This window comes from Saimiri boliviensis, chromosome 1 (assembly GCF_048565385.1).
Source record: "Saimiri boliviensis isolate mSaiBol1 chromosome 1, mSaiBol1.pri, whole genome shotgun sequence".
Lineage (NCBI taxonomy): Eukaryota > Metazoa > Chordata > Mammalia > Primates > Cebidae > Saimiri > Saimiri boliviensis.
In genome coordinates this window covers 98,808,392-98,832,245 of record NC_133449.1, presented here as the reverse complement: position 1 = coordinate 98,832,245, position 23,854 = coordinate 98,808,392, and the positions used below count along the sequence as shown (strand labels likewise).

Here is a 23,854-nt window from a genome sequence, read left to right as displayed (position 1 = left end):
CACAGGGATCATGGCTGGGGGTGCACTCGCCCAACCTGGCTGGGCGACCAGGTGTCGTGGAAATTCTACAGCACTGTAACCCACAGATGCCACAAGCGCTACAGGGAGATGTCACATTCTCAAATGGCCAACCTGGGAGACTGAAACTCCCTCCTCTGATTAAAAGACAGAAACGTTCACTCTGAGCAACGTCTTACGTTAGGCTCAGCTCAGGGCCAAGATGATAATCCATCACCTACGCACCAAATTTCAGATAAAACACAGTCTCACAGGATTCCCTGAGTCACAAGGCCACAGGGGTACCAAAGAGTTGTCATCCAGTTGCTATGCTAGGCTGTGTTTCAGCAACACCGTGCCCAGGTATAATCCCTTTCATCAATGTTTTAATGAAGAAGTCATGTTGTACAAATTTACTCACCTGCAAAGAGCCGATAGGTTCTGTGGCATTTAAAATTCTTATTTTTAACCCCTGGAGAAAGCAGTTCTGGAAAACAAAATATCAACGGCTTGAAGCACTTTTAGAAAGGCTCAGGGTGACAGCAGCAAAAGTGGCTAACAGCATTCTCCCCAGCAAGTAAACCACCTTTCAGACCAGGAACAAGGCGACACTCTATCTTTTTAGTTGTATGAAAATTGATTCATGAGGAGAATGACCCATGTGACGTGGGACACAAAATGCGCAAACAGCCGGCTAAAGAAACACGAGCAACATGCCGAAGCTGTGATGCTCCTGCAGGAGGCCCCTTAAAAACCGGTGCTCTACAAAATGGAAAAGGAAAAAGCTTTGACTTAAAAACAAAAAACCATTGTGAAAAATTCAAGATTTAAAGTATTTTGCATGCGAGTCAGATCGCAAAACTTGTATTACAAAACAGTAACGTGATTTCTCCGAACAGGAACCTGTCTACCAGGCTGGTATGAGGTGGGAACTCCCTCATTCTCACTGCATGCAGAAGCACCGCTCACATGGACGCAGGAGTCCATCGATGGTGCGCTGTTCTTGGCAGCCGTCAGTGGTTCCTTCTCTATTTCCTACCCAATGACCTAAGTGAGCTCCTCTTGTCTCCATTTATGCCCCCCGCTTTTTTTTTTTTTTTTTTTTTTTTTTTTTTTTTGGAGACAAAGTCTCAGCTCTGTCGCCCAGGCTGAAGTGCAACGGCACCATCTCAGCTCAGTGCAACCTCCACCTCCTGGGTTCAAGCGAGTCTCCTGTTTCAGCCTCCCAAGTAGCTGGGATTATAGGTGTACACCATCACACCTGTAATTTTTGTGTTTTTAGTAGAGACACAGTTTCACCATGTTGGCCAGGCTGGTCTCGAACTCCTGACCTCAGCTAATCTGCCTGCCTCAGCCTCCCACAGTGCTGGGATTACAGGCATGAGCCACTGTGCCCGGCCCCCATTTATGTCATGTTTTGATAAAGTACTGAAGGTGGCAGCTGATACAAAAATATATACAGCCAGCAAGAAAATATATAAAAATAACATAATTATAGAAAACTATCCAAGTCAGCACAGACAGCTGAAGTGGAGGTGAGTGAAGATGCAGGATTAGAGGCCGAGGGTGCCTTCTTTGGCTTGGCCGGCATTCTAGGTTTCCCATGGACAGAATAAAATGGGAAGGAGGATCTGTTACATGATTCTCACTGCCATCTTTCTTCCTGTTTCTGGTCCTCAAATTAGATTAAAAAGCAACCTGCTGGCCCGACACGGTAGCTCACGTCAGTAATCCCAGCACTTTGGGAGGCCGAGGCATGCAGATCACCTGAGGTCAGAAGATCGAGACCAGCCTGACCAACATGGAGAAACCCTGCCTCTACTAAAAAAATATAAAATTAGCAGGGCACGTTGGTGCATGCCTGTAATCCCAGCTTGAACCTGGGAGGTGGAAGGTGCGGTGAGCCGAGATCGCACCATTGCACTTCAGCCTGGGCAACAAGAGCAAAACTCCATCTTAAAAAAAAAAGCAATCTGCTGATGGGTGATAAAGTAGCCGGAAGTGTGAGAGGAGCGACACTGAACCCAGCACAGCAGCCAAGCCCGTCAGCACAAAGCACAGCTGTTGTGAGCCAGCCTGGGAGACAGCGTCTAAGTCTTCAAGTGAAGGTAACAGGGCGCCCTAGGGTAGAGAGGAAGCACGCTAAATGCAAGGCATGCCCGCAGTTCCTCCACCACCTCTGTGGAAGGAAGGGTGAAGCGGGGTTGTGTGCCACGGGAGGTAGGGGACGAGGACTCTCAGTTCAGGCTTGTTCCTCTACAAGACCCAGGAGTGATGCCCAGTGTCTTGGTTTTTGCTTCCCAGACACCTCGATATTCTGAGAAGCATCTCTAGCTTATCACAGTCCCAATCATGCCTCAGCATTGTACTATGTGTTTTCACAGATTTGGTAGCTTTCAAGCAAAGTCTTCTTCAAGCTGTGCCTTTAGCAAAATACCTTTAACCTGGGGCTCTTAGATAAAACTGCTTTCAAAAAGTGCTGAGCCCATGACCTGAGGGTGCTACATGTCTTAATTGTGCACTACTACAGCTAGACCTGGAAGGAACTCTCACCGCCTGTGAGAAATCATTCTTTCTTCACTACGAAGTCCGCCTAACCAGGTTAGTTAACATGGCTGTTAATACATGGTGCAAGGCAAACTGTGCACCATTCATCTGTAAATGTTCATAGAAAAATGATGCTCTTTTTGATAGACAGAAGCTATTTTTCTAACCTAGTATGATTATATAGTTAGTTATTTTTGCCTCTATGTTTAACGCCATTTTCATGAGAATTTTAGTATTAGGGTCTATGACAAGTCAAGAAACTTAAAACAAGTCCAAGCCCAGCAAGAGAATGTCTTCTCTCTTGACATCATAAAGAAATGCTACAGGGTTGAGCTTCTGATTTGCAGGAGTGCATCGCCACGAACACGCAACCTTATGTATGCATTACCTTTACTAATCTCCAAGTCCACAGGATATTCAATATTTTTGATGAGCTTCTGGCATCCACCAGTCTTCTCGTAAACAAACCGTTTCAGGTGTAGCACAAGAACAGGAGGTAGCTTTTCCAGAGTCACTCTTCGACTTATCTCAACCTAAGACACAAAGCACACCAGGACACACTGTCCCTGTATTACCTGAACAGCAGACATCACATTCACCTTCTGCTCAAAGATGTCCTCTGAGAGCTGAGGCCTAAGAGTCCTATGGCAGGGCTTCATGGCTTTTCCTGCCACGCAGAAACTCAGACTTTACCAACGCTCCTCTTAAAAAAATGCACATGGCTGGTCGGGCACAGTGGCTCACACCTGTAATCCCAGCACTTTGGGAGGCCGAGGCAGGTGAATCACCTGAGGAGAGGAGTTCAAGACCATCCTGGCCAACATGGTGACACCCCGTCTCTACTAAAAAACAAAAATTAGCTGGGTGTGGTGGCCCATGCCTATAATCCCAGCTACCTGGGAGGCTGAGGTGGGAGAATTAGTTGAACCCGGGAAGCGGAGGTTGCAGTGAGCCTAGATCACGCCGCTGAACTCCAGCCTGGGCAATAGAGTGAGATTCAGTCTCAAAAAAAACCACATGGCCAGGCGTGGTGGCTCACGCTTATTAATCCCAGCACTTCGTGAGGCTGAGACGAGCAAGAGAATCTCTTGAACCCGGGAGACAGAGGTTGCAGGGAGCCCAGATCATGCCACTGTACTCCAGCCTGGGTGACAGTGAGACCTTGACTCAGAAAAAAAGAAAAAAAAAAAAAAGGAAGAAAAATGCACACATTCCTATAAACACAACTGCAGAGAGCGTCTTGGGTCCTGGAAGCCCAGCTGTGAACTCCAAGTTAAGAACTTTCTCTGTGGCATTACTGGTGAATTAGCATAAAAATAAAAAAGCTAACTCAGTACCACTTTATTTAAGTACTGAACCGCCCCACTTTTTTTTTTTTTTTTTTTGCAAAGGAGTTCTCACTGCAACCTCTGTCTCCCAGGTTCAAGCAATTCTCCCGCCTTAGCCTCTTGAGTAGCTGGGATTACAGACTCCTTCCACCACACCTGGCTAAATTTTTGTAGTTTTAGTAGAGAAGGGGCTTCACCACGTTGGCCAGGATGGTCTCAAACTCCTGACCTCAGGTGATCTGCCTGCCTCAGCCTCCCAAAGTGCTGGGATTACAGGTGTGAGCCACCACGCCCGGTCTAGTATTGATCCATTTTAAAACAACTCTGCTAATAATAATAAAAATGATAGCAATATGTTTTCTCAATGAGATGGTGGGTTTTTTTGTTTGGTTGGTTTTTTTATTTTTTTATTTTTTGAGGCAGGATCTCACTCTGGTTGCCCAGGCTGGAGTGCAGTGGCATGGCAGCAACTCACTGCAGCCTTGATGTCCTGGGCTCAAGTGATTCTCCCACCTCAGCCTCCCGAGTAGCTCAGACTACAGCTGTGAGCCCAGCTGGTCTTGAACTCCTGGACTTAAGCAATTTGCTTGCCTTGATCTCCCAAAGTGCTGGGATTACAGGCCAGCTCCATGTTTTAAATAATCTTTAAAGCTATTTATCTAACCATGAGTTTCATCAATTTAATCTGTTCCTAAAGTACTTTCACGGATCTAATGAATGCTGCTTTTAAATAAAGCCAGGGTTGGTTTTTTTTTTTTTTTTTGTTACTAAAATGCACCTCTCCAAATAACACTTACTCCCTTTATCTATCGTTCTCTGTGCTTATAAACGCTTTGATGCTTCCTGTATTCATTTGAAGAATATTTTTTGTGCGAGTATTTAAAAGTAATCCCAAAGATAGCAGCATATATAACACAATTAAAACACTGTCAGAGAACTATACACGTCTAGTTGAAGACATTTTCAAGGGCATTAGGCAAGCTCGTAAGTCATCACTGATGGGTCTGTTAACTTTCCGGACCCTTCCATGCCTGTCTTCTCAACTGGACCAAAATTCTAGGAGCAAAAACCACCTCACACAGCTCCGTGTTCCCATGTGTCTTTAAGTTCTAGTGTCTCCACAGCCAACAAGCATTTCTGAGCAAAAGAGTATGAACACAGCTCAACAGTTAAAAGCAGAGATTGGGGCTGGGTGCGATGGCTTACCCTGTAATCCCAGCACTTTGGGAGGCCGAGATGGACAGACCACGAGGTCAAGAGTTTGAGACCAGCCTGACCAACATGGTAAAACCCTGTCTCTACTCAAAATACAAAAATTAGCTGGGCATGGTGGCATGTGCTTGTAATCTCAGCTACTCAGTAGGCTGAGGCAGGACAATCGCTTGAACCCAGGAGGCAGAGGTTGTGGTGAGCCAGGATCGTGCCACTGCACTCCAGCCTGGGCGACACAGACAGACTTGGTCTCAAAACAAAAACAAAACAACAAACAAACAAACAAAAAACAAAAAAACAGAGATCAAGACTGTAAGACTAGTCTCCTCACTTGTGAATTAAGAGATCTGACTGAATTATCCCTAGGATGCTTTTCAGTGCTTACTGATCTGCGATTTTATCTTTAAAACTCTCCATCAATTCACTAAACAGCTAATCCGAAAGTATTAAAATGTACATTTTGTGTTTCCAAACAAACTGAGGCTTAATTTCTAATCACCCAACATCACCCAACAAAGGCAGACATTTTCTATATAGCAAACATTTCACATAATCCTATTTTCCCCAAAACCTTCACATGTTCCCATAGGAAAACACTTTTGACCTAAACCTAATAAAGTCAAACTTGATATTTCAAAAAGACTTCTATACGAGCTGCCCCAAACCGTCCTTCCTTAAACATCTGCTGTTCCAATGGGCCTGACCTCACCTGATGGCCTACTAGAACAATGGTGCAGCCACAACAGCTAGCCACATTCTTTCACCTTCAGGAGTCCACCAAAATGCCCCCTTTCCTTTATGTTTTTTTCCTTTGTCCGTTTTAGAGATGGGGTTTCACTACCACACAGGTGGAGTGCAGTGGTGCGATCAGAGCTCACTGCAGCCTCAAACTGTTGGGCTCAGGCAATCTTCCTGTGTCAGCCTCCCAAAGCGCTGGGAGGACTGGCGTGAGCCACCACACCTGGCCCACCTTCTTTCCTGAAGCCTTCCTCCAAACCTGCCGTGAGGATAAACCTTCTTCACTACTCTCTAACAACAGCCTGATGACCGCCTATGCCTCAGTCCCTGCCCCGACACCACCATCCCTACAGGCCCGCCCCAGCAAAGTCCAACGGTAGTTGCAGCAGAAGCGGAAGAGAAAAACAGACACGTCACAAAAGTGTCTTCCCTAGGCAGCCCAGGGAAAGTCCGACCACCTCCCCAGCAGGACGAGTACCCAAAGACTCCCAGAGCTGGCTCAAAATCAGCATCAGCACAGTGGAAGGGCAGCCGGGGCCAGGGAGCCACCTCTGGACGTGCAGGCCACAGAAGCGAGCCAAGCTGACAGAGCCGCGCACAACCAGCGCGCAAGTGAACCATCCAGCACCCTCCCCAACGCAAACACCACATTCCCTCTCTCTTCCACGAGCTCCACCGCCAGACGCTTCTTAGCTTAGTCACTGAAGCCAACAACCACGTTTCTGCCTCTGGCTCCTACTGCTTCTATTTTTTAAACAAAATCACCATGAGATGCGCGTCTGCAAATATGGTGGAAGAACAGGCATAACTTCTGCAGATCACCCAAGAGCCTGGGTGGACCAGTCCAAAGCAAGACACCCCGAGGTGCTAAGGGTCCCTATGCCCTACTTTGCTTTTTCTGACTTAGAGTACATGACGTAAGGCAAGGATAGATCCATCGCAGTCACGCAATATGACGACATGTCTTCTACGCTGGAGCACCTCAATCCACCTTGCAGCTGCCATCCACTGCCCATTACTCAAATATCGCTTCCATGGAATGCTACGGACTGGCCGTAATTATTAGCTCGCAATTCATCTCCCTAGTGCATTTTCATGAACACACTGCCACAACCTAAGATATAAACAGAGAAGATACTCTCTGCTGCAGAGTAGAAACAGCCATAAACCGGCACATCTGGACAGCCAGGAACTTGTAAGCTGTCACAGAACAGAACGTCATCTGTCTCTCCCGACTGAGTTGACAAGGACTCCACCAAGCTATAATCTGATACTTTTAAATTCATGAAGACTGAAAAGACTCAAAATCTTATCTTTTCCAGATCCAATCGAAGAGTAAAAAGCATCAGAAGGATGACCATATTTTAGAATATGGACCTGGAAGATCTCCAGTCAAATGCAAAACAGATGTGTTTTAGAATGTCTGTGACATCCTAACTAATCTAATGAAAGTTGCACCCTACAGTATCATGAACATAAGTAAACTATTCAGCCTCTGTCAGAGGTAGCACTCATGTTGTGATATCACAATTAGATTGCCAGAAAATTAAATGCGGCTCCAGATAAAGGAGCCGAAAGGAGATCATTACCTTGTGTAACATGATTGAGAGCTAAAAGAGGCCCTTGGGATCATGTTTCAACCATTTCATTGTAAAAACGTAAAAACCTGCAGTACAAAATGGTTAAGCAACTGACTGAAGAGGCAGAACTCAAATCCATTTCCCCTCATTCCTAATTCTGGGTTCTTTCCAGCAAAGCACAGCGCCTCAGTAGAAAGGTTCAAGATCAACTGTGAATATACCTCTTGTTTGGTTTTTGTGGTATAACCCTGGACAGATTCTCTCGCCACCAAGCTCTCCAGTGCATCCTGGACTGTGCGTATCTTGTCAGACTGGATATCCAGCTGCAACGTGAAAAATGGCTGCAAAGTGGCAGATTCTTTTGAACTCTGCTGGTAAACGACAGACCTAAGAATTGAAAGCAAAAACAAAACAAATTAAGAAACCACTCCTTGCCACTTTCCCTTAAGATTTACTAAGAGGAATAAACACTGAAAATACGATTATTCAATATCACTTTCAAAAGACCACAGAGAAAAGCCAAAAATATCCTGAATTTAAGAAGAATTCTGCTGAACAGCACCTCCTTAGTATTTCTAACAACTAAATCTACCAGCTGATAAATGTTCCCAGCTCGAGTGCTCAGGAAGAAAGCATATTCCGTTCTCCACATTCCTTCACCTCCTCTCCGCACTGTTATTCACTGTACCAGTTCACCAACGAAACTGTCCTGCCGTGGCCTCAAAACGCTGATGCTTTCCATTTTCTGCAAGTATCAGAGGCTGCTCTAATAAAATAGAGGAAATCCCAAGGTAAACAGAGGATTTTTTAATGGCATTTTCCCCTATAAAAATGTCTTAGAAAAAGAAGAAGGGGAGCAGGGTGTGTACAATAAAAAACAAGTTAACATTCCAGGAAAAAAGGCTGCCACCCGTCAAGAAGGGTGCCAATTTGACCTTGTTTTCTTAGCTGGTTTTTCATTTCTTTTTCTAAGTTTTTCTGAGTAAAAGTTGTGTGTTGGGCCCATCTCTCATTTAGCCTCCACAAGGAAACATTCCAGGGGTTCAACAGGGATTCTATTTCTGCAGTCTCAGTGACCTAGTTTCTAGACGGAATGAAATGGGTGTGGACAGGTACTCAGGCTTTCCAGAACAGAGGCGGTGAAGACCTTGCTAAAAGCTTTTCTGTCCAGAGTTTAATTAGGCATCTCCAGGCTCCTTTACAGTATGAAGACGTCAGTGACAACAGCTCTCTTGGTTCCGAAAACACACACCGTAGTGATGAAACCACCCATGAAAGCTAGTGAAGACAGCAAGAAGTGGCCCTCTTGACTCAGTGGTCCTGTATTTCAGGGAAGATGGCACAGGGGAACAAAGGTAGGGAAAGGTCTTCCTGGGGAAACTGAAAAACTTCCGAAGAGGCTGAGTTTTAGAAGAAAATCTTTCAACTGGTGCAAATAAAGGATCATACTTAATAATGGCTGAAAAGAAGTTCCTAAGTTGTAAAAATCCCTTATCTTTGCTTTACCGTTTTTCAAAAAGGAACACCAACAACCGTTTCAACACAAAGACCCCTCGGAGGGTGTGGCTAGCAGCCGTGACAGAGCCATTCAACCTGAGCCAGCAAGTCCTCCAAAGGGGACGCCGGTATTTTCCATTGGTTACCCTAAGACAAATTTGGGATCTTTGGGTATGCTGACGCTCCGTGGCCCTGCAATTCTGATACTCGACCTCTGCACAAAACGATCTTCCCCATGCCTCCATTTCAGCTGTCCCTTCATCCTTCTCTCCCATCCCAAAGGGGACGTTGCCACAATCCTGAACCAGGCTGCTGTGCGGACCCCTCACTGCTGCTCGCCAGCCTGGATCTCAGCGTCTCCCTGCCAGCACAACACATCCCAAGAAGCCCGAGGCGGCAGCTGGGGCTGGGCGTTCCCCAGGGGACAAAGTGACCACACTGCTGCCAGGGACACTCCAGAGCACCAGGATAGGAAGGGCCCAGTGGAGTGGAGCTCACAGCACACAACACAGAAGGGACTTGTTCAAGGTCCCGTGGCTGCTCAACTGGCTTCTAAATCCAGTTCCACAGAGGACCAGAACCCGGCTTCTGAGGAAGTCAGCACAAGTTTCTGAGGTTCTTGTTATTCAGCTGTTCAAAGTTGCTGATTCAACCTCAGAACTGAGAGACTGAATCGAGTCCCAATGCCTTAAAAGGGGTGCCGTTTCTTTCAGGTCCACAGCCTTTGGGACAACAGTAGACTAAGAGTCTCACTAAAAGCCCCGCCTGGGAGGTTACGCCGCAAGGCCTCTGCAGGGAAATCATGCTCTCATGAGGCCCTTCCAGTACTGCTGATGAGTAAGCCTCCTTGGAGATGGTACAAGTTTTGCTGAATTCCACATCACAGTGGTATTGAAAAGCTCTCAGTACATAAAGAAAAAACTTCCCGAAGGACTTTGTGAATGGGCAAAAAGCTGGTAAAGGAAACTGGCACACAGCCAGGTGCCCAGAGACTCTAGCCCAGTTACGTGTCCGTCTGTGTAAAAAGACCTCCCTTCACTCTCTAGCTCACCTGGTTCCAATCAGCTCACAAGAGTCAAGACGGGGAAACAACCTGTCTGTGGATGGACCAATGGAGAAGAAACTGTGGTGTGTATACATGTACGAGAGAACGCTATTCCGCTGTAAAAAGAAGCCCGTGCCATCTACCACAACATGAATCACCAGGAGGACATTATACTAAGTTAAATAAGCCAGATGCAGAAAGAAAAATATTGCATGGTCCCACTTATACACAGAATATTTAAAAAAAATAAAAGAAGAAGAAAAAAAGAACAAGAAATAGGGAAAGGCATGGTTCCCGGGGGCAGTGAGTGGGAGGTGCAGGTCAAAGGACGCCAAGCGGTGGATATGCAGGCGAGTGGGTCTAGAGGGCTGACGTGGAGCCTCGGACGAGAGTTCCTCACAGAGCACTGTACTCGGGAATTTGTGAACTAAGTAACACTACAGCTGCTCTGGCCGTGCACACACACATCTACTGTTTTACTGTATTTCATAACATCATGTGTATACTTTAAATATACACAATTTATTAACATGAATAAATGATATTCCTCCAGATACATTAACGTCTTCTCTTACCAAAACACGTGGTTCGATTACCTGGGGTTTTGTTTTTGTTTTTGTTTTTTTTTGAGACAGAGTCTCACTCTTTTACCCAGGCTGGAGTGCAGTGGTGCAATCTTGGCTCACTGCAACCTCTTCCTCCTGGATGTGGTTTTAAATGTTGCCATTTTTTTTTTTTGAGACCGAGCCTCGCTCTCATTTCCCAGGCTGGAGTACAATGGCATGATGTCGGTTCACTGCAACCTTCGCCTCCCAGGTTCAAGCAATTCTCCTATCTCAGCCTCCGAAATAGATTACAGGCATGTGTCACCTCACCTGGCTAATTTTGTATTTTTAGCAGAGACAGGGTTTCTTCATGTTGGTCAGGCTGGTCTCAAACTCTTGACCTGAGGTAATCTGCCCACTTCAGCCTCCCAAAGTGCTAGGATTATAGGCGTGAGCCACCATACCCGGCCTAAATGATGCAAATTGTAAATGCTGATGAAGTCTAATATACACATCTTTTTCTCTTATAGTTGTTGCTTTTTTTTATGACCAATCTTATGAAACCTTTGCCTACTCCCACGTCATGATGATATACTCCTAAATCTTTCTTCTTTTTTGCATGGTCTCACTCTGTCGCCCAGGCTGGAGTGCAATGGCACGATGTGGACTCACCACAACCCCTGCCTACTGGGTTCAAGCGATTCTCCTGCCTCAGCCTCCCGAGTGGTAGGGACTACAGGTGCCTGCCAAAACATCCGGTTAATTTTTGTATTTTTAGTAGAGACGGGGTTTCACCATGTTGGCCAGGCTAGTCTTGAACTCCTGACTGTAAGTGATCCACCTGTCTCGAATTCCCAAAGTGCTGGAGTTACACGCATGAGCTACCACGTCCAGTCAATTAGCTGGCTTTTCTCTTACTCCCTAGCAGTGAGCAGTTGAACTTGATGGCGTGGAAGTGAGCAGCTCTCTGTCCCCTGCAGACAACACACCAGCAGGGAGAGAAAACGAGCCGTGGGGACTGACAAGGGAGGCATCAGGACGTGCAAAACAAGAGCAGGCAGGGGAGCAAGGATGCAAACCATCACGGCCCGGAAGTCTCAAGGCAAGCCTCATCCCCCCGCTTCACCAAAACGGCAGAGCCCTGGAAAAGGCAAACACTGAGTTATTCTAGAAAAGCATAAACCTGATGTGTCCACCAAAAATGCCGGTGATTGGAGTCTGAACAAAATCCGCCTGGCGGGTGACGGAAGTCTTATTCCGGGGGCCCACTTGCTCCCATTCATCCTCACTTCCTTCCCCTTGTTCTTCCTGCTCTTCTTCACGGACCGAGTGGTTTTTGGGGCCATTGGAAATCGTAAGTTCTGAAAAGGAGAGAACAGCTGCTCAGGCTACTATTTACAACAAGAACAGCAAAAAACAAAAATGCACACATCTGTCAACTGTCGTTTTAAAAATGAAATCAGGGTGCGTTCTCCAGGAACAGTCACGGCAACCAACTGCAGCAGGCGTGACTTCTTGGGATCCTGGTTCACATCAGTTCCTACGAAAGACGTTCCTGGGAGGACTGGGGAAATGTGGAGATGCTCTGCAGAGTCCAGGTTACTGTGTAGTTAGAACTGGTTTTCTTAGTGAGATAAGGGCCTGAGGCTACGCAGGTGTGGCTCTTTGGAGGATGCTTTCGCACCTGCAGTGAACTGAACTGTTAGCGGCAACTTAACTTTGGATCATTCAGGAAAAATGCATGTGTATGTATGTATGTATGTATGGACAGATACAGTAAGTGTGTATATATTGTGTGTATACAGTCAGAAAATATGTTTAAAACTGTTCACTCAGCAATTATAAAAGTATTCATCAAACGATTCTTTCAGCTTTTCTGTATGCTTGATCATTTTCCTAATTAAAAGTTGAAGGAAAATGGCAGAGATTCAGGATAAAGCGCAATTTACCTAAATATAACCTTCTTGGTGGTCTAAGTTATTTTAAGGAATCAAGGCTATTTAAAGGGAAACTGACAATCTGAGGGGCAGGGAACCACACAGTATCTGAGCAGGCAACATTTGTTCACAATGAACTCTTGGTGCAACTCTGCGGCCAGTGGACCAGAACCTACTTTCATTATTTGGTGAGAGAAGCTTCTTTAGGTTCACCATTTCCTCATGGAGTCCATTTAGAATGAAGCCTAAATATTCCTCAGCATCTTCTTGTCGACCCTGAAAAGGTCAAATACGATCCCATTAATGTTAACTGATCACTGCCCAAGGCCCGCAAGATATATGGTACTTGCAAAGTCCAACCGTGCCTCCTCTGAAAGGGAAGATGTAACGTATTTCCCAACAGTAACATGACGACATGACTTTTCCTTGGACAGATGAAATCCCAAGAGTGGGAGGAAAAGGAGAAACAGATTAAACACCTATCTCTAAATGGGTGGACTAATGAGGATTTTTATTATACTTTTCTATATTTTTGAAATTTTCTTCAATAAATATACTTTACCCCCACCTCACCTTTTTATTTCGAGAGGCTGTTTCGCTCTTCTTGCCCAGGCTGGAGTGCAATGGCGTGATCTCGGCCCACCACAACCTCCACCTTCCTGGGTTCCAGCAATTCTCTTGTTTCAGCCTCCCAAGTAGCTGGGATTACAGGCATGCACCATTACACCCGGCTAATTTTTATATTTTTAGTAGAGACAGGTTTCTCCATATTGGTCAGGCTGGTCTCAGGCTCCCGACCTCAGGCAATCCACCGTCCACCAGCCTCAGCCTCCCAAATTGCTGGGATTACAGGCGTGAGCCACTGCACCCCACCTTTTTTTTTTTTTTTTTTTTTTTTTTTGAGATAAAGTCTTACTCTGTCACCCAGGTTGGAGTGCAGTGGTGCAATCTCGGCTCACTGGAACCTCCACCTCCCGGGTTCAACAGATTCTCCTGCCTCAGCCTCCCAAGTACCTGGGACTACAGGCATGTGCCACAATGTCTGGCTAATTTTTGTGTTTTTAGTACAGATGGGGTTTCGCGATGTTGGCCAGGCTAGTCTCAAACTCCTGACCTCAGGTGACCCCCTGCCTTGGCCTCTCAAAGCGGTGGGATTATAGCTGTGAGCCACCATGCCTGGCCACATTACCTTTATCACAAAAAAAGTTATTTAAAAAAAATTCTGGCTTGGGTAAATGAAATGAAAGATGAAGAACTAGACGTCCAGGGCCAGTTCACTGTTCAACTTCAAGGGTTACCATCTGAGCAGTGAGGTAAGCAGTCTGGTACGTCTGCTTCTGTCTTTGATGACGGACAACTACATGGGAAAGTAGTGAAACTACATGCGGAAAATCTCCACTGATTTAACACTTTCGCTGTCTTACACATACATCGGCAAAATCATTCACAGATGAGTCACCCGAGAGTTTTATAATCCCGCATCAGGACTGTTTGATTCTGTTACTTATCATCATCAGCTCATATTTCATCCTTCATAGCACAACTGCCTATCCCAAGGCCTTGCAAATAGTTGTGTTTGAAGCATCTAGGAAACGGCATTCAAGCTGACTTGCCCTCTTCAAATAGCAGACACGGACAGCATCGGCTGGTGTGAGTGCATGCTCTGCAGGTGTGGAGAAAAGGGCAAACACTGACACAGCCAACGCGTGCTGAAGACTCCCACAGCAGGCCTGGTGGCTCTCCCTGGAAAGGCCTGCTTGCAAGGTTGGACTTTTTGTCTGGTGCCTGGGAATCCAGATTTCAGAAAGGTTCCCGTCATTCCATTATATGATGTGGGATTCTGCCTAAAACGTTTGTGCAAGCAACATGCTTTCTGCTAAACACTTGTTTTCCTTCGGGGAGTTTGGACTTTTGGTTCAAGCTAGGCAGAGGGTACCTACGGGACCAGCCCTCAGTAAAAACTCTGGACACTGAGTCTGTAATGAGCTCCCCTGGTAGACGGCATTTCGCATGTGTGCTGCTGTCACAGTCTGGTGCTGGAGGAGTGAGGTGCAGCCTTGTGTCTGCACCTTGGGGTGGGGGTCTGGAGGTTTCCTCTAGGCCCTGCCTCATCTGTCCTTTCCCTTCCTGACTCTGCATAAATCAGCTGTCATAAATCAGAGTTCTTCCAGTGAATCACCCAAGCTCACATTATCCCCCAACATATCCCATACCAATGTACCCATAAAAAGATGCTTTTGTTCACAGCGTTATCTCTGCGCACGATCCTACAGGAGTTCCTGAGCATCCACTTTATCTCTGCTTCCACTTGAGCTGGGCGGCCCCCTCTGGCTTCTAAGGCATCTCTCTACTGTTGATCTTTGTATTTCTCTTGCTGGCTACTCATTTGAGTTACGGATCTCACTCCCTCACCGAGGGCAGAGGGCGCACTTTGCCCCATTTCTGCATCCCTAACACCACGTTCCCATTACTTGGGAAATGCAAATTCCAAGCCAATACCAAATGCTGCACTGTGAGCATTTAGAAAGTTTAAAACTCTCTGCTGCCCCTGGTGGTATCCTGCTTTGATGCTCTGGACGTTCATTCTTCAACGCAATGAAACTTCAAGTGAACTTAAGTGGCATTTTCTCAACTATTTTTCTCTCTGAATCCATTTTGCTAAGCATCATTTCGATTGCTTGTACTCCAGTTAACTGTGCTAAGCGTTGCCCAATTCACTCTAAATAGCCCCAGGGACTTCTATAAGGGTGCCTTGGCCCCTTGGTCCCATGCCTTTGGTAACAAAATATATTATTTTTAAAAACTGTATGTAAAGGAATCAAGTCTATCAAAAAGCTACTTAAGCCCGTAAGCATGGTGAAGACATCAGCTCTTCTGAATACCGCCATCATTGCAGGCCCAATGGACACCACTCTACCCCAATGGCATACAGTGCAGTGGTTAACGCAGCTTGCCTTGAAAGCTGGGCTCTGCCAGGTACATTAGCTGTATGACCTTAGCCAGTGGCTTCACTTCTCTTAACTGGAACAAGTAGATCATAATCATACCTTACTCGCAGAGTCAACTAAGTTAATAAATGTCAAGTACCAAGAACAGTGCTTGGTGCGCCATAGAAGTTACCCGAGTGAGGTCAGGTGATGAGAGCTGTGACATACTTCAATTCATCCGAGCAATGGACCCTATTACAAACCCACATGTACTTATAGTGCTGGAGACAGAGGGAAAATATCGAGTAAGTAACAGTTACCACACAATTGCTGGAACAAAAGGCAACACTTGATACTAGCTACTTAGAGAAGTCCCAAACCTTTTCAGACAGGCTTGACTTGTTAACTGTCAGGAGTCTGTAAATATACGTGGGCTCAAAGGCAGCTCCAGGGCGAATATCCCTCGCCATTTTATCTCCAAGAGCTGCAACGGAAACAGGACACAGATTTTTCTAACTACAATGAAGTCCTAAATGATGAAAAAGCAACATAATTAAAACCCCCCACCTCCCACCTGGCTGAATGTTGAGACCAGGGTAAGTGAAAAGACATTTTCTTCCCAACAAAAATTTAAGTCATCTGTTTCCAGAACCCCCAATATGTAATTGCCATCAACAAAACTTTTCTACTAACCTTGTCGAGGTTTCGGAGGTACTGGCATATTAGTAAACTCATTCATTAGCCGGACACTAAACACGGGAAGAAAATGTAAATAGTACAGTTTCTAAAAAACAACTTTTACTAACGAGCTTTGATGGCTAAGGACAACATCAGCTATATGAATATAGTAGAGGTAACAATGCTACTAGCTAGTGAACTCAAGTATTTTCTATATAAATTTTTGCTCTATTTTAAGTGATATAAGCTGGTAAACACTAAAAATATTTTCTACTGAGTCTGAAGAACATAGATAAATAATGCTCCAATTCCATTTCTGGTTAAAATCCATATAAAATCATGAACAGTATATTTTTTTTTACTAAACTATTTCAATTCTAATTATCAGAGGGGAAGTAAAAACCCCACCACTTAACCCATCTCTCACCCCCTTACTTACAAGCTGTCTATCATGGGTGTTGACGTACAAGGCCTTTGCACTTTGGAATATAGAGGAATGAACTTCATCAGGTGATACATCGGAGGGCAAGCAACCAGTGCCTGCAGTGTCTGAACAGTGGCAGTAAGGAAGTGTAAAGGAAATGAAACAGACACACCAAATTCCCTAAAGGCACAGGAAGCGCAAGAACATCTTTAAAAACCCAAGGAAGCCAAGGATGTTGAACTACTTAGAGATGGAACCACAAATAATCGTGAGGATAAGTCTCCTGTGAGATCCATGTAAGGAGCTACGAAGCAGTCATTTGTCTTCAAGAACTTGGCTTCACCGAGATAGTTCAGTCCATTAAAACCAAATTTCCAGTCCTAAGTGTTTGCTCTGCCCTATGATCTGGGACCATTCTGATGAGAGTAAGCTTGCCTGAAGCCCTCATTCACATCCCAACATATCCTCTTTCTTAGGGAGTGATGGACTGGGGTCAGGAATAACCCTGTTGATAAGCAAGGTAGGCAACCAAGTAACAGACCAGGCTTGGGGATTCGCACGTAGGGCCAGTTGGCCCGGGGAAGCCGAACGAAGTCAAATGCACCCAGAGGAGACTGCACGGCGGCAGGCCAGCCTTGCGGAAGGCCTCCAGGAAGGATACAGCATTAATGTAGCACCAGTTTCCTTTATTGATCAGCCCACGGGGTTGCAATGACACTGGTTTATGGATCAGGGTTACATTCTCCAGTAACTCTGAAAGAATGAAGAAGCATAGTTAAGAAATTCATGACATCTGGTAAAAGACATTACATCATTTCATATGCTCTACTCTGGGAGAGCATTTAAAATCCCTCCAATAAAGCACACATCCAAAGAAAACGCACACTGTTAAAGCTTCATTCCATTCAATTTCAAGTGTACTAATTAATTGAACGTCTTTTCAAATAATATTTTCCTACAAACAAAAACATTTATTTATCTTCCCGGGGGAATATAACTAGGGAACATGAGAACTACCGATTTTAGTGAGAAACAGAAACATTTTTAAACGGTATCACTATTAGAGAACAGATTTGAGACACACACCCTTTCTTCCCTGAACACTGTTAGAAAGGTGTGTCTCAGTAGCAGCAAGGCCTTTCTGACACTACACAGAAAAGTGTCTGTGCAGAACCCAAATCTCAGTCATCTCTACATCCCTAGCAACTAATGCCGACCCTACACATCAGCACTGTGGTGTTCAATGGCTGTTCAGTGAGTAAAGATACTCCTTTCAGAGAAAACTCTATTCTACATATTACACTGTCCATTAGAAACCGAACTTAGCAACTGTCTTATACACTGTAATTCCCTATTCCATTTACGAACACGCTGCTTAGCCTCAGGTTCATCCTCTGCATGCATATCACTCTGTGAATGCCATCTTTATAGAATTAACCATCAGAAATGCTTTAAAACAAGACACGATCTCCCCCGTCCCACTGTGAATCTTCTAATGGTGATGGCCACACTTTATAAACCCTTCTACATTTAGCATATTCTTCACAATTTAATTGGCTGGACTTAATCCTTAATCATCTAGGAGTATCACCACTGTTCCCCTTTCACCAGTAAGGAAACTGAGGCTCCCAAAGATGAACTGACTTACCCGTGATCACACAGGAGCCAGGCAGCACAGCCAGGGCCTGAACTCCATCACCTGTAGCCCATCCACACTATCTCCTTTACTTTTAAATTGCACACTAATCATAACTCAAAAATATATGCATCTACCATGTACTGACAAAAATAAAAAATTCATTTTAAAATAGAGCGTACTACACAAATTGTATACTAGGAAAGAAAAACTAAAACGGCACACATGTGATACCAGCACCCATCTAAGGTGTCGCTCAAAAATGAGAGTTTCTCTTCTCAACTCCATTGTACTGGCAGATCCCAGGCACAGCAAATGAAGAAATTAACTTGCAAAATACAATACAAATCTCTCTCTCTCTCTCTCTCTCACACACACACACACACACCCTCATTCCCTCCTTCCTATGAAAATAAATGTCCTCTTCCTCGTTCTAAATGAAAAAGCATAGGGAATAATTTCTGCATAGCTCTTCTGTCAAAAGTAAAACATTACAGATTCTGTGGAATCTGCTCAATTTGAGTAAGTTTGCAAAGCTCCCCTCTCTCTTAATATGGAATACAGAACTGGGCCTTGAAATATATTTATTTATTTATTTATTTTGAGACGGAGTTTCGCTCTTGTTACCCAGGCTGGAGTGCAATGGCGCGATCTCGGCTCACCGCAACCTCCGCCTCCTGGGTTCAGGCAATTCTCCTGCCTCAGCCTCCCGAGTAACTGGGATTACAGGCACGTGCCACCATGCCCAGCTAATTTTTTGTATTTTTAGTAGAGACGGGGTTTCACCATGTTGACCAGGATGGTCTCGATCTCTTGACTTCGTGATCCACCCGCCTCGGCCTCCCACAGTGCTGGGATTACAGGCTTGAACCACCGCGCCCGGCTGGGCCTTGAAATAAACAAATGGATAAGTTACGAACCCCAGCCTGCATGTGGTTAATGCCCAGCAGAGACAGTCCCTGTCATGTGGGGGACACTGTGCTGGAAATTGTGTGTGTATTATTCATAATTATCGTAACAACCCTACTGTCAAAGACAGTTACTAACCCCATTTTACAGATGAGAAAACTGAGGTCACATAAGAGCTGAAATGATCTGTAAACCTGGGTTTCCCTGACTCAAGAGGTTGAGCCCTTTCCTCAATATATAATGGGCTCCACTTAAAAATCCTTTTACTCCAAGTTTTCAGATACTTTTCCCCACGGGCTTACAGTCCACTTACAGCGGATTTTTACACTTGTCTTTAAGCCATGTCATCACAACAGTCTATCATTTCTAGTGTGTGCCACAGAACAGCAGTTAATATAACTGCACTGTTAAAACTGCGCATTTTCAAATAACCATCAATACTCTAACGTAAAGGTATAGTTGCTCAAATAAAAAGTCCAGCATGATTCCAGCAAGCCTGTGCCATAGCATTTTTGTATCAACTGACAATATTTTTTACCTAACCTTAAGACTCAAAACCTGCCATCTTTTTAACATAGAAACCTTTTTTTGAGACGAGTCTTGCTGTCACCCAGGATGGGAGTGCAGTCTCGGCTCACTGCAACCTGTGTCCCAGGTTCAAGTGATTCTCCTGCCTCAACCTCCCATGTAGCTAGGATTACAGGCATGCACCGCCAAGCCTGGCTAATTTTTGTATTTTTAGTAGAGACAGGGTTTCACCATGTTGCCCAGGCTGGTCTCGAACTCCTAAGCTCAAGTGATCCACCTGCCTCGGCCTCCCAAAGTGCTGGGTTTATCCGCGTGAGCCATAGTGAGTGGCTGAAACCTTTGTTAAAAGACGTGCTGCCTTTCACTGACAGGCGAGTAAATGCTTGCTGAGCCCTGGGGACCGGGGAATGAAGGCACATAGATGAATGCGAAGTGGTCCTGCCCTAGGCGAGCTCACAGACCAGTGAAAGGAAGGACGGTATGTCCCTGGCTGCAAAAACACACTGTGTGGGCTAAACGGAAGGGCTGTTGGGGGATGAGGGGTGGGGGAAGGATGCTTAGCCCCATCCAAGGGATACAGAAACTCTGGGAAGGCGAGGGGCTGGAGACAGCAAATGGAAGCTGAGGAAGAACAGAGATACCAGAAGGTTATCAATGGTTCAGGCAGTGGTGCTATCCAGCTAGAGGAGGAATACAACAGGATGAACAGGTTATTTTTTGTTTCATGTGGTGATGAGTTCAGTTTTAGAGATGTTGGCAAAAGGTATCCAGATGACACCAGGTAAACAGTATGTTTATACTCAGACCAGCAAGTGACTGATTTATTATTACTGTGAGACAAAGTCTCACTCTGTCGCCCAGGCTGGAGTGCAGTGGCGCCATCTTGGCTCACTGTAACCTCTGCCTCCAGGCCTCGAGCAATTCTTGTGCCTCAGCCTCCAGAGTAGCGGGGACTACAGGTGTGCGCCACCATATCCAACTATAATTATTACTTTAGAGACAGGATCTTGCTCTATTGTCCAGGCTGGAATGAAGTGGCGCACTCACGGCTCACTGCAGCCTCAACTTCCCAGACTCAACAGATTTATAATCACACAAACACACAGACAGGTCCCCACAGTGCAGGGCTGGAAGAGGAGAGAAGCAAACAGTGTGCAGGGGCAGCGTGGGGGAGTGGAGACAGCAAGGCAGGCTGCTCGGCCGGAAGCCGGGCTGCGGAAGGAGGCAGGATCACGGACGCAAGGATCACGGATTCAGGAAGATGCAGCAGAGTTTCTGGGTGGGAGGAGGGAAACAGCACCTTCAGGTTTCTTGATGATAGGGGAGGAAAGTTCTTCTAGAGCAGAGTTACGTGAAGATGCCAGACAGAGGTGAGACAGGGCATGAAGACGTTCATTCCCATTTAGCACTGGTACTGGAAGGAAACGAAGGAAGCCACCAGGGCCAGGCATACAAGATCTGCCTGAAAACTTCCCTTCCATGCCAACCTGTTTTGACAGACTGAAAAACATGCTTTATGACGAGTCTAACTCCACTCTTAAAAGGAAAGCAAGGACGGGGTGCAGTGGCTCACGCCTGTAATCCCAGCACTTTGGGAGGCCGAAGTGGGCAGATCACAAGGTGAAAAGATCGAGACCATCCTGACCAACATGGTGAAACCCCATCTCTTACTAGTAAAAAAATACAGAAATTAGCTGGGCGTGGTGGCACATGCCTGTAGCTCCAGCTACTTGGGAGGCTGCGGCAGAAGAATCACTTGAACCCAAGAGGCAGAGGTTGCAGTGAGCCAAGATCACGCCACTGCACTCCAGCCTGGCGAAAGAGTTATGACTCCACCTAAAAAAAAAAAAAATGGAAAGCAGGTGCAGAGCAATCAAGTACTGGCTGCCCTAAGCTGTGTCTGAAAACGCAGCTCCCCCCTTTTTTTTTTTTTTTTTGGAGACAGAGTGTAGAGAAGGGGTTTCGCGATGCTAGCCAGGCTAGTCAAAGTGCTGGGATTACAGGCATGAGCCGCTACACCTGACCTCCTTTCATATTTTTCTTTTTTTTTGTTTTGAGACAGAGTCTCACTCTGTCACCAGGCGCCAGGCTGGAGTGCAATGGCGCGACCTCGGCTCACCGCAACCTCTGCCTCCCGGGTTCAAGCAATTCTCCTGCCTCAGCCTCCCAAGTAGCTGGGACCACAGGCACGCACCACCACGCCCAGCTAATTTTTTTTGTATTTTTAGTAGAGACGGGGTTTCACCATGTTGGCCAGGATGGTCTCGATCTCCTGACCTCGTGATCCGCCCGCCTCGGCCTCCCAAAGTGCTGGGATTACAGGCGTGAGCCACCGCGCCCGGCCTCCTTTCATATTCTTAACTGAGTTACCTGCCCAGAATAATCTGCACGGCCTGGAGGCTTGGACATTCAGTCTCTACGCAATCAGACGATGTATAAATCAACTATACAATGACTTTTTTCCAGCATTCGTTTGTGAAACAGCATGAACTGGTAAGACAGAAACCTTTAGTTTCTACATCAACTCTTCCCTTAAATCAGTGCCAGCTTCCAGCTTGCTTATTTTGAGGTGCAGGCAGGTTAAAAAGCAGTTTCACCGTTTTTCTTTCATGGTATTAAAATCCAGTCTTTTAGCACCACCTAGTGGTTTATTCAATACCTGCAAGCAACATCATTTCACAGACACACACCTACAAAAACGAAGGAGCAAAACCTCTGAAACAGCAGAACACATGGACCCTCAGGACATGTGCTAGGGAATGTAATCCACCTCTTCAAGTCTTTGACAGGTTTCACAAGCCCATTCTGGTACAATGTTGTTAAATGCAGAATAAATACAGACTTGGAAAATACAGAAGAGAAACTGAACAATCTCCATTTTTTTCTTTGTGTGAGATGGAGTCTCACTGTTGCCCAGGCTGATGCGCCATCTCAGCTTGCTGCAACCTCCTCCTGCTGGGTTCAAGTAATTCTCCTCCCTCAGCCTCCTGAGTAGCTGGGACTACAGGTGCCTGCCACCACACCTGGCTAAGTTTTGTATTTAGTAGAGATGGGGTTACACCATGCTGGCCAGGTTGTTCTCAAAACTCCTGACCTTGTGATCCGCCCACCTCGGCCTCCGAAAGCGCTGGATTACAGGCGTGAGCCACTGTGCCCAGCTGATTTTTCTTACTGATTATTCTGTATTCTAGAAAAATGTTATCTAGGTGGCAAGTCTTTCATAAACTATCATATCATTCTTTTATTACTCTCTTATAATGATTCTAAACCCTAATCTCAGAGTAAGACTGATTGAAGGCACTCAAGACTCTCCACACTGTCTCCATGGTAGTAGACTTGGTATTAGTGGTGTATGCCTCTTTCTCTGGACAGGAGGCTCCTTAAAAACAAGACTCTCACACTGCCAACTGCTAAACAAAGCCCTCCCCATCCAAGGTGGCAGGACTTAGCGGCCTTCTGTGTCCTCAGCCTGTTGCTGCCCCCACTCCGTTCCTTGTTTACTGCCCCCAACACTCCTCTGCCAGTGACCACTTCTCTCTCCAAAGAGCTGCCATCTGTTCCTTTCTGATCTCATGCCTTCGACTACCCTCGAGGCAAGGCTGATCATTACTCCAACTAGACACTGCGTGGCATACAGTAAGTTCTTACTAGAGAGTAATACAGGATGAGTCAAACAGCTGGAGATTAAAGTTATTGGTTACGGCAAATGACTCCATTCACATTTGTCAGAAATGACTCAACAGACTTTAAAGGTCGTTTAGCTCATGGTCCAAAAAGTCTAAATGATAGCTCCTGTGAAGAAGCCTAGTAATGGCAAGGACCCCAGACACACAGACCAGAAGACTGAGGTTCCCAGCCTGGCCCTGCCGCTTCCTTCAGCTGCAGATCACTCCTCACCTGGAACAGATAAGGAGCTGTACCATGCTCAGCTGTAGCAAAAATGAGCACGCATGTAAATACATGAGCAGACCACTCCCCGTAAGAGGGTCAGCTCACTGCAGAATCCCCCCTAGAAAGCAAAGAGGTAACAGAGGTGGAAGGAGAAGGGAAAAGCAAATTAATTTATCTAAGAGTCTGAGAAAATCAACAATTTTCAGCATCTCAAGAAGAAATGTTAGCCCAACTTCCTTAAAATCTTGACAAGTTTTAAACATCTTGACATACTAAGGATATATTAATGAAGTTCTATTTGGGGCCTGGTGTGGTAGTTCACGCCTGTAATTACAACACTTTGGAAGGCTTTGGCAGGAAAACCACATGAGTACAAGAGTTCCAAGAACAGCCTGGGCAACAAAGACTGCTGCTACACAAAGATAAAAATACTAA

At 45.6% G+C, this 23,854-nt stretch overlaps 1 protein-coding gene across 4 annotated transcripts in view; it reads right to left on the bottom strand.

Annotated features, from left to right (window-relative positions):
• USP10 (ubiquitin specific peptidase 10) overlaps positions 1 to 23,854 on the bottom strand; it is an 88,593-nt gene that overhangs the window by 5,147 nt on the left and 59,592 nt on the right. For all 4 annotated transcript variants that reach the window (XM_039474613.2, XM_074400879.1, XM_074400877.1 and 1 more), the window contains 9 exons: positions 17,117 to 17,208; positions 16,471 to 16,580; positions 16,047 to 16,102; positions 15,734 to 15,837; positions 12,603 to 12,702; positions 11,673 to 11,850; positions 7,624 to 7,789; positions 2,933 to 3,077; positions 419 to 484 (listed from right to left, as the gene is read on the bottom strand). In XM_039474613.2, the coding sequence (XP_039330547.1) occupies positions 419 to 484; positions 2,933 to 3,077; positions 7,624 to 7,789; positions 11,673 to 11,850; positions 12,603 to 12,702; positions 15,734 to 15,837; positions 16,047 to 16,102; positions 16,471 to 16,580; positions 17,117 to 17,208 (1,017 nt within the window). The remainder of the gene's footprint in view (positions 1 to 418; positions 485 to 2,932; positions 3,078 to 7,623; positions 7,790 to 11,672; positions 11,851 to 12,602; positions 12,703 to 15,733; positions 15,838 to 16,046; positions 16,103 to 16,470; positions 16,581 to 17,116; positions 17,209 to 23,854) is intronic.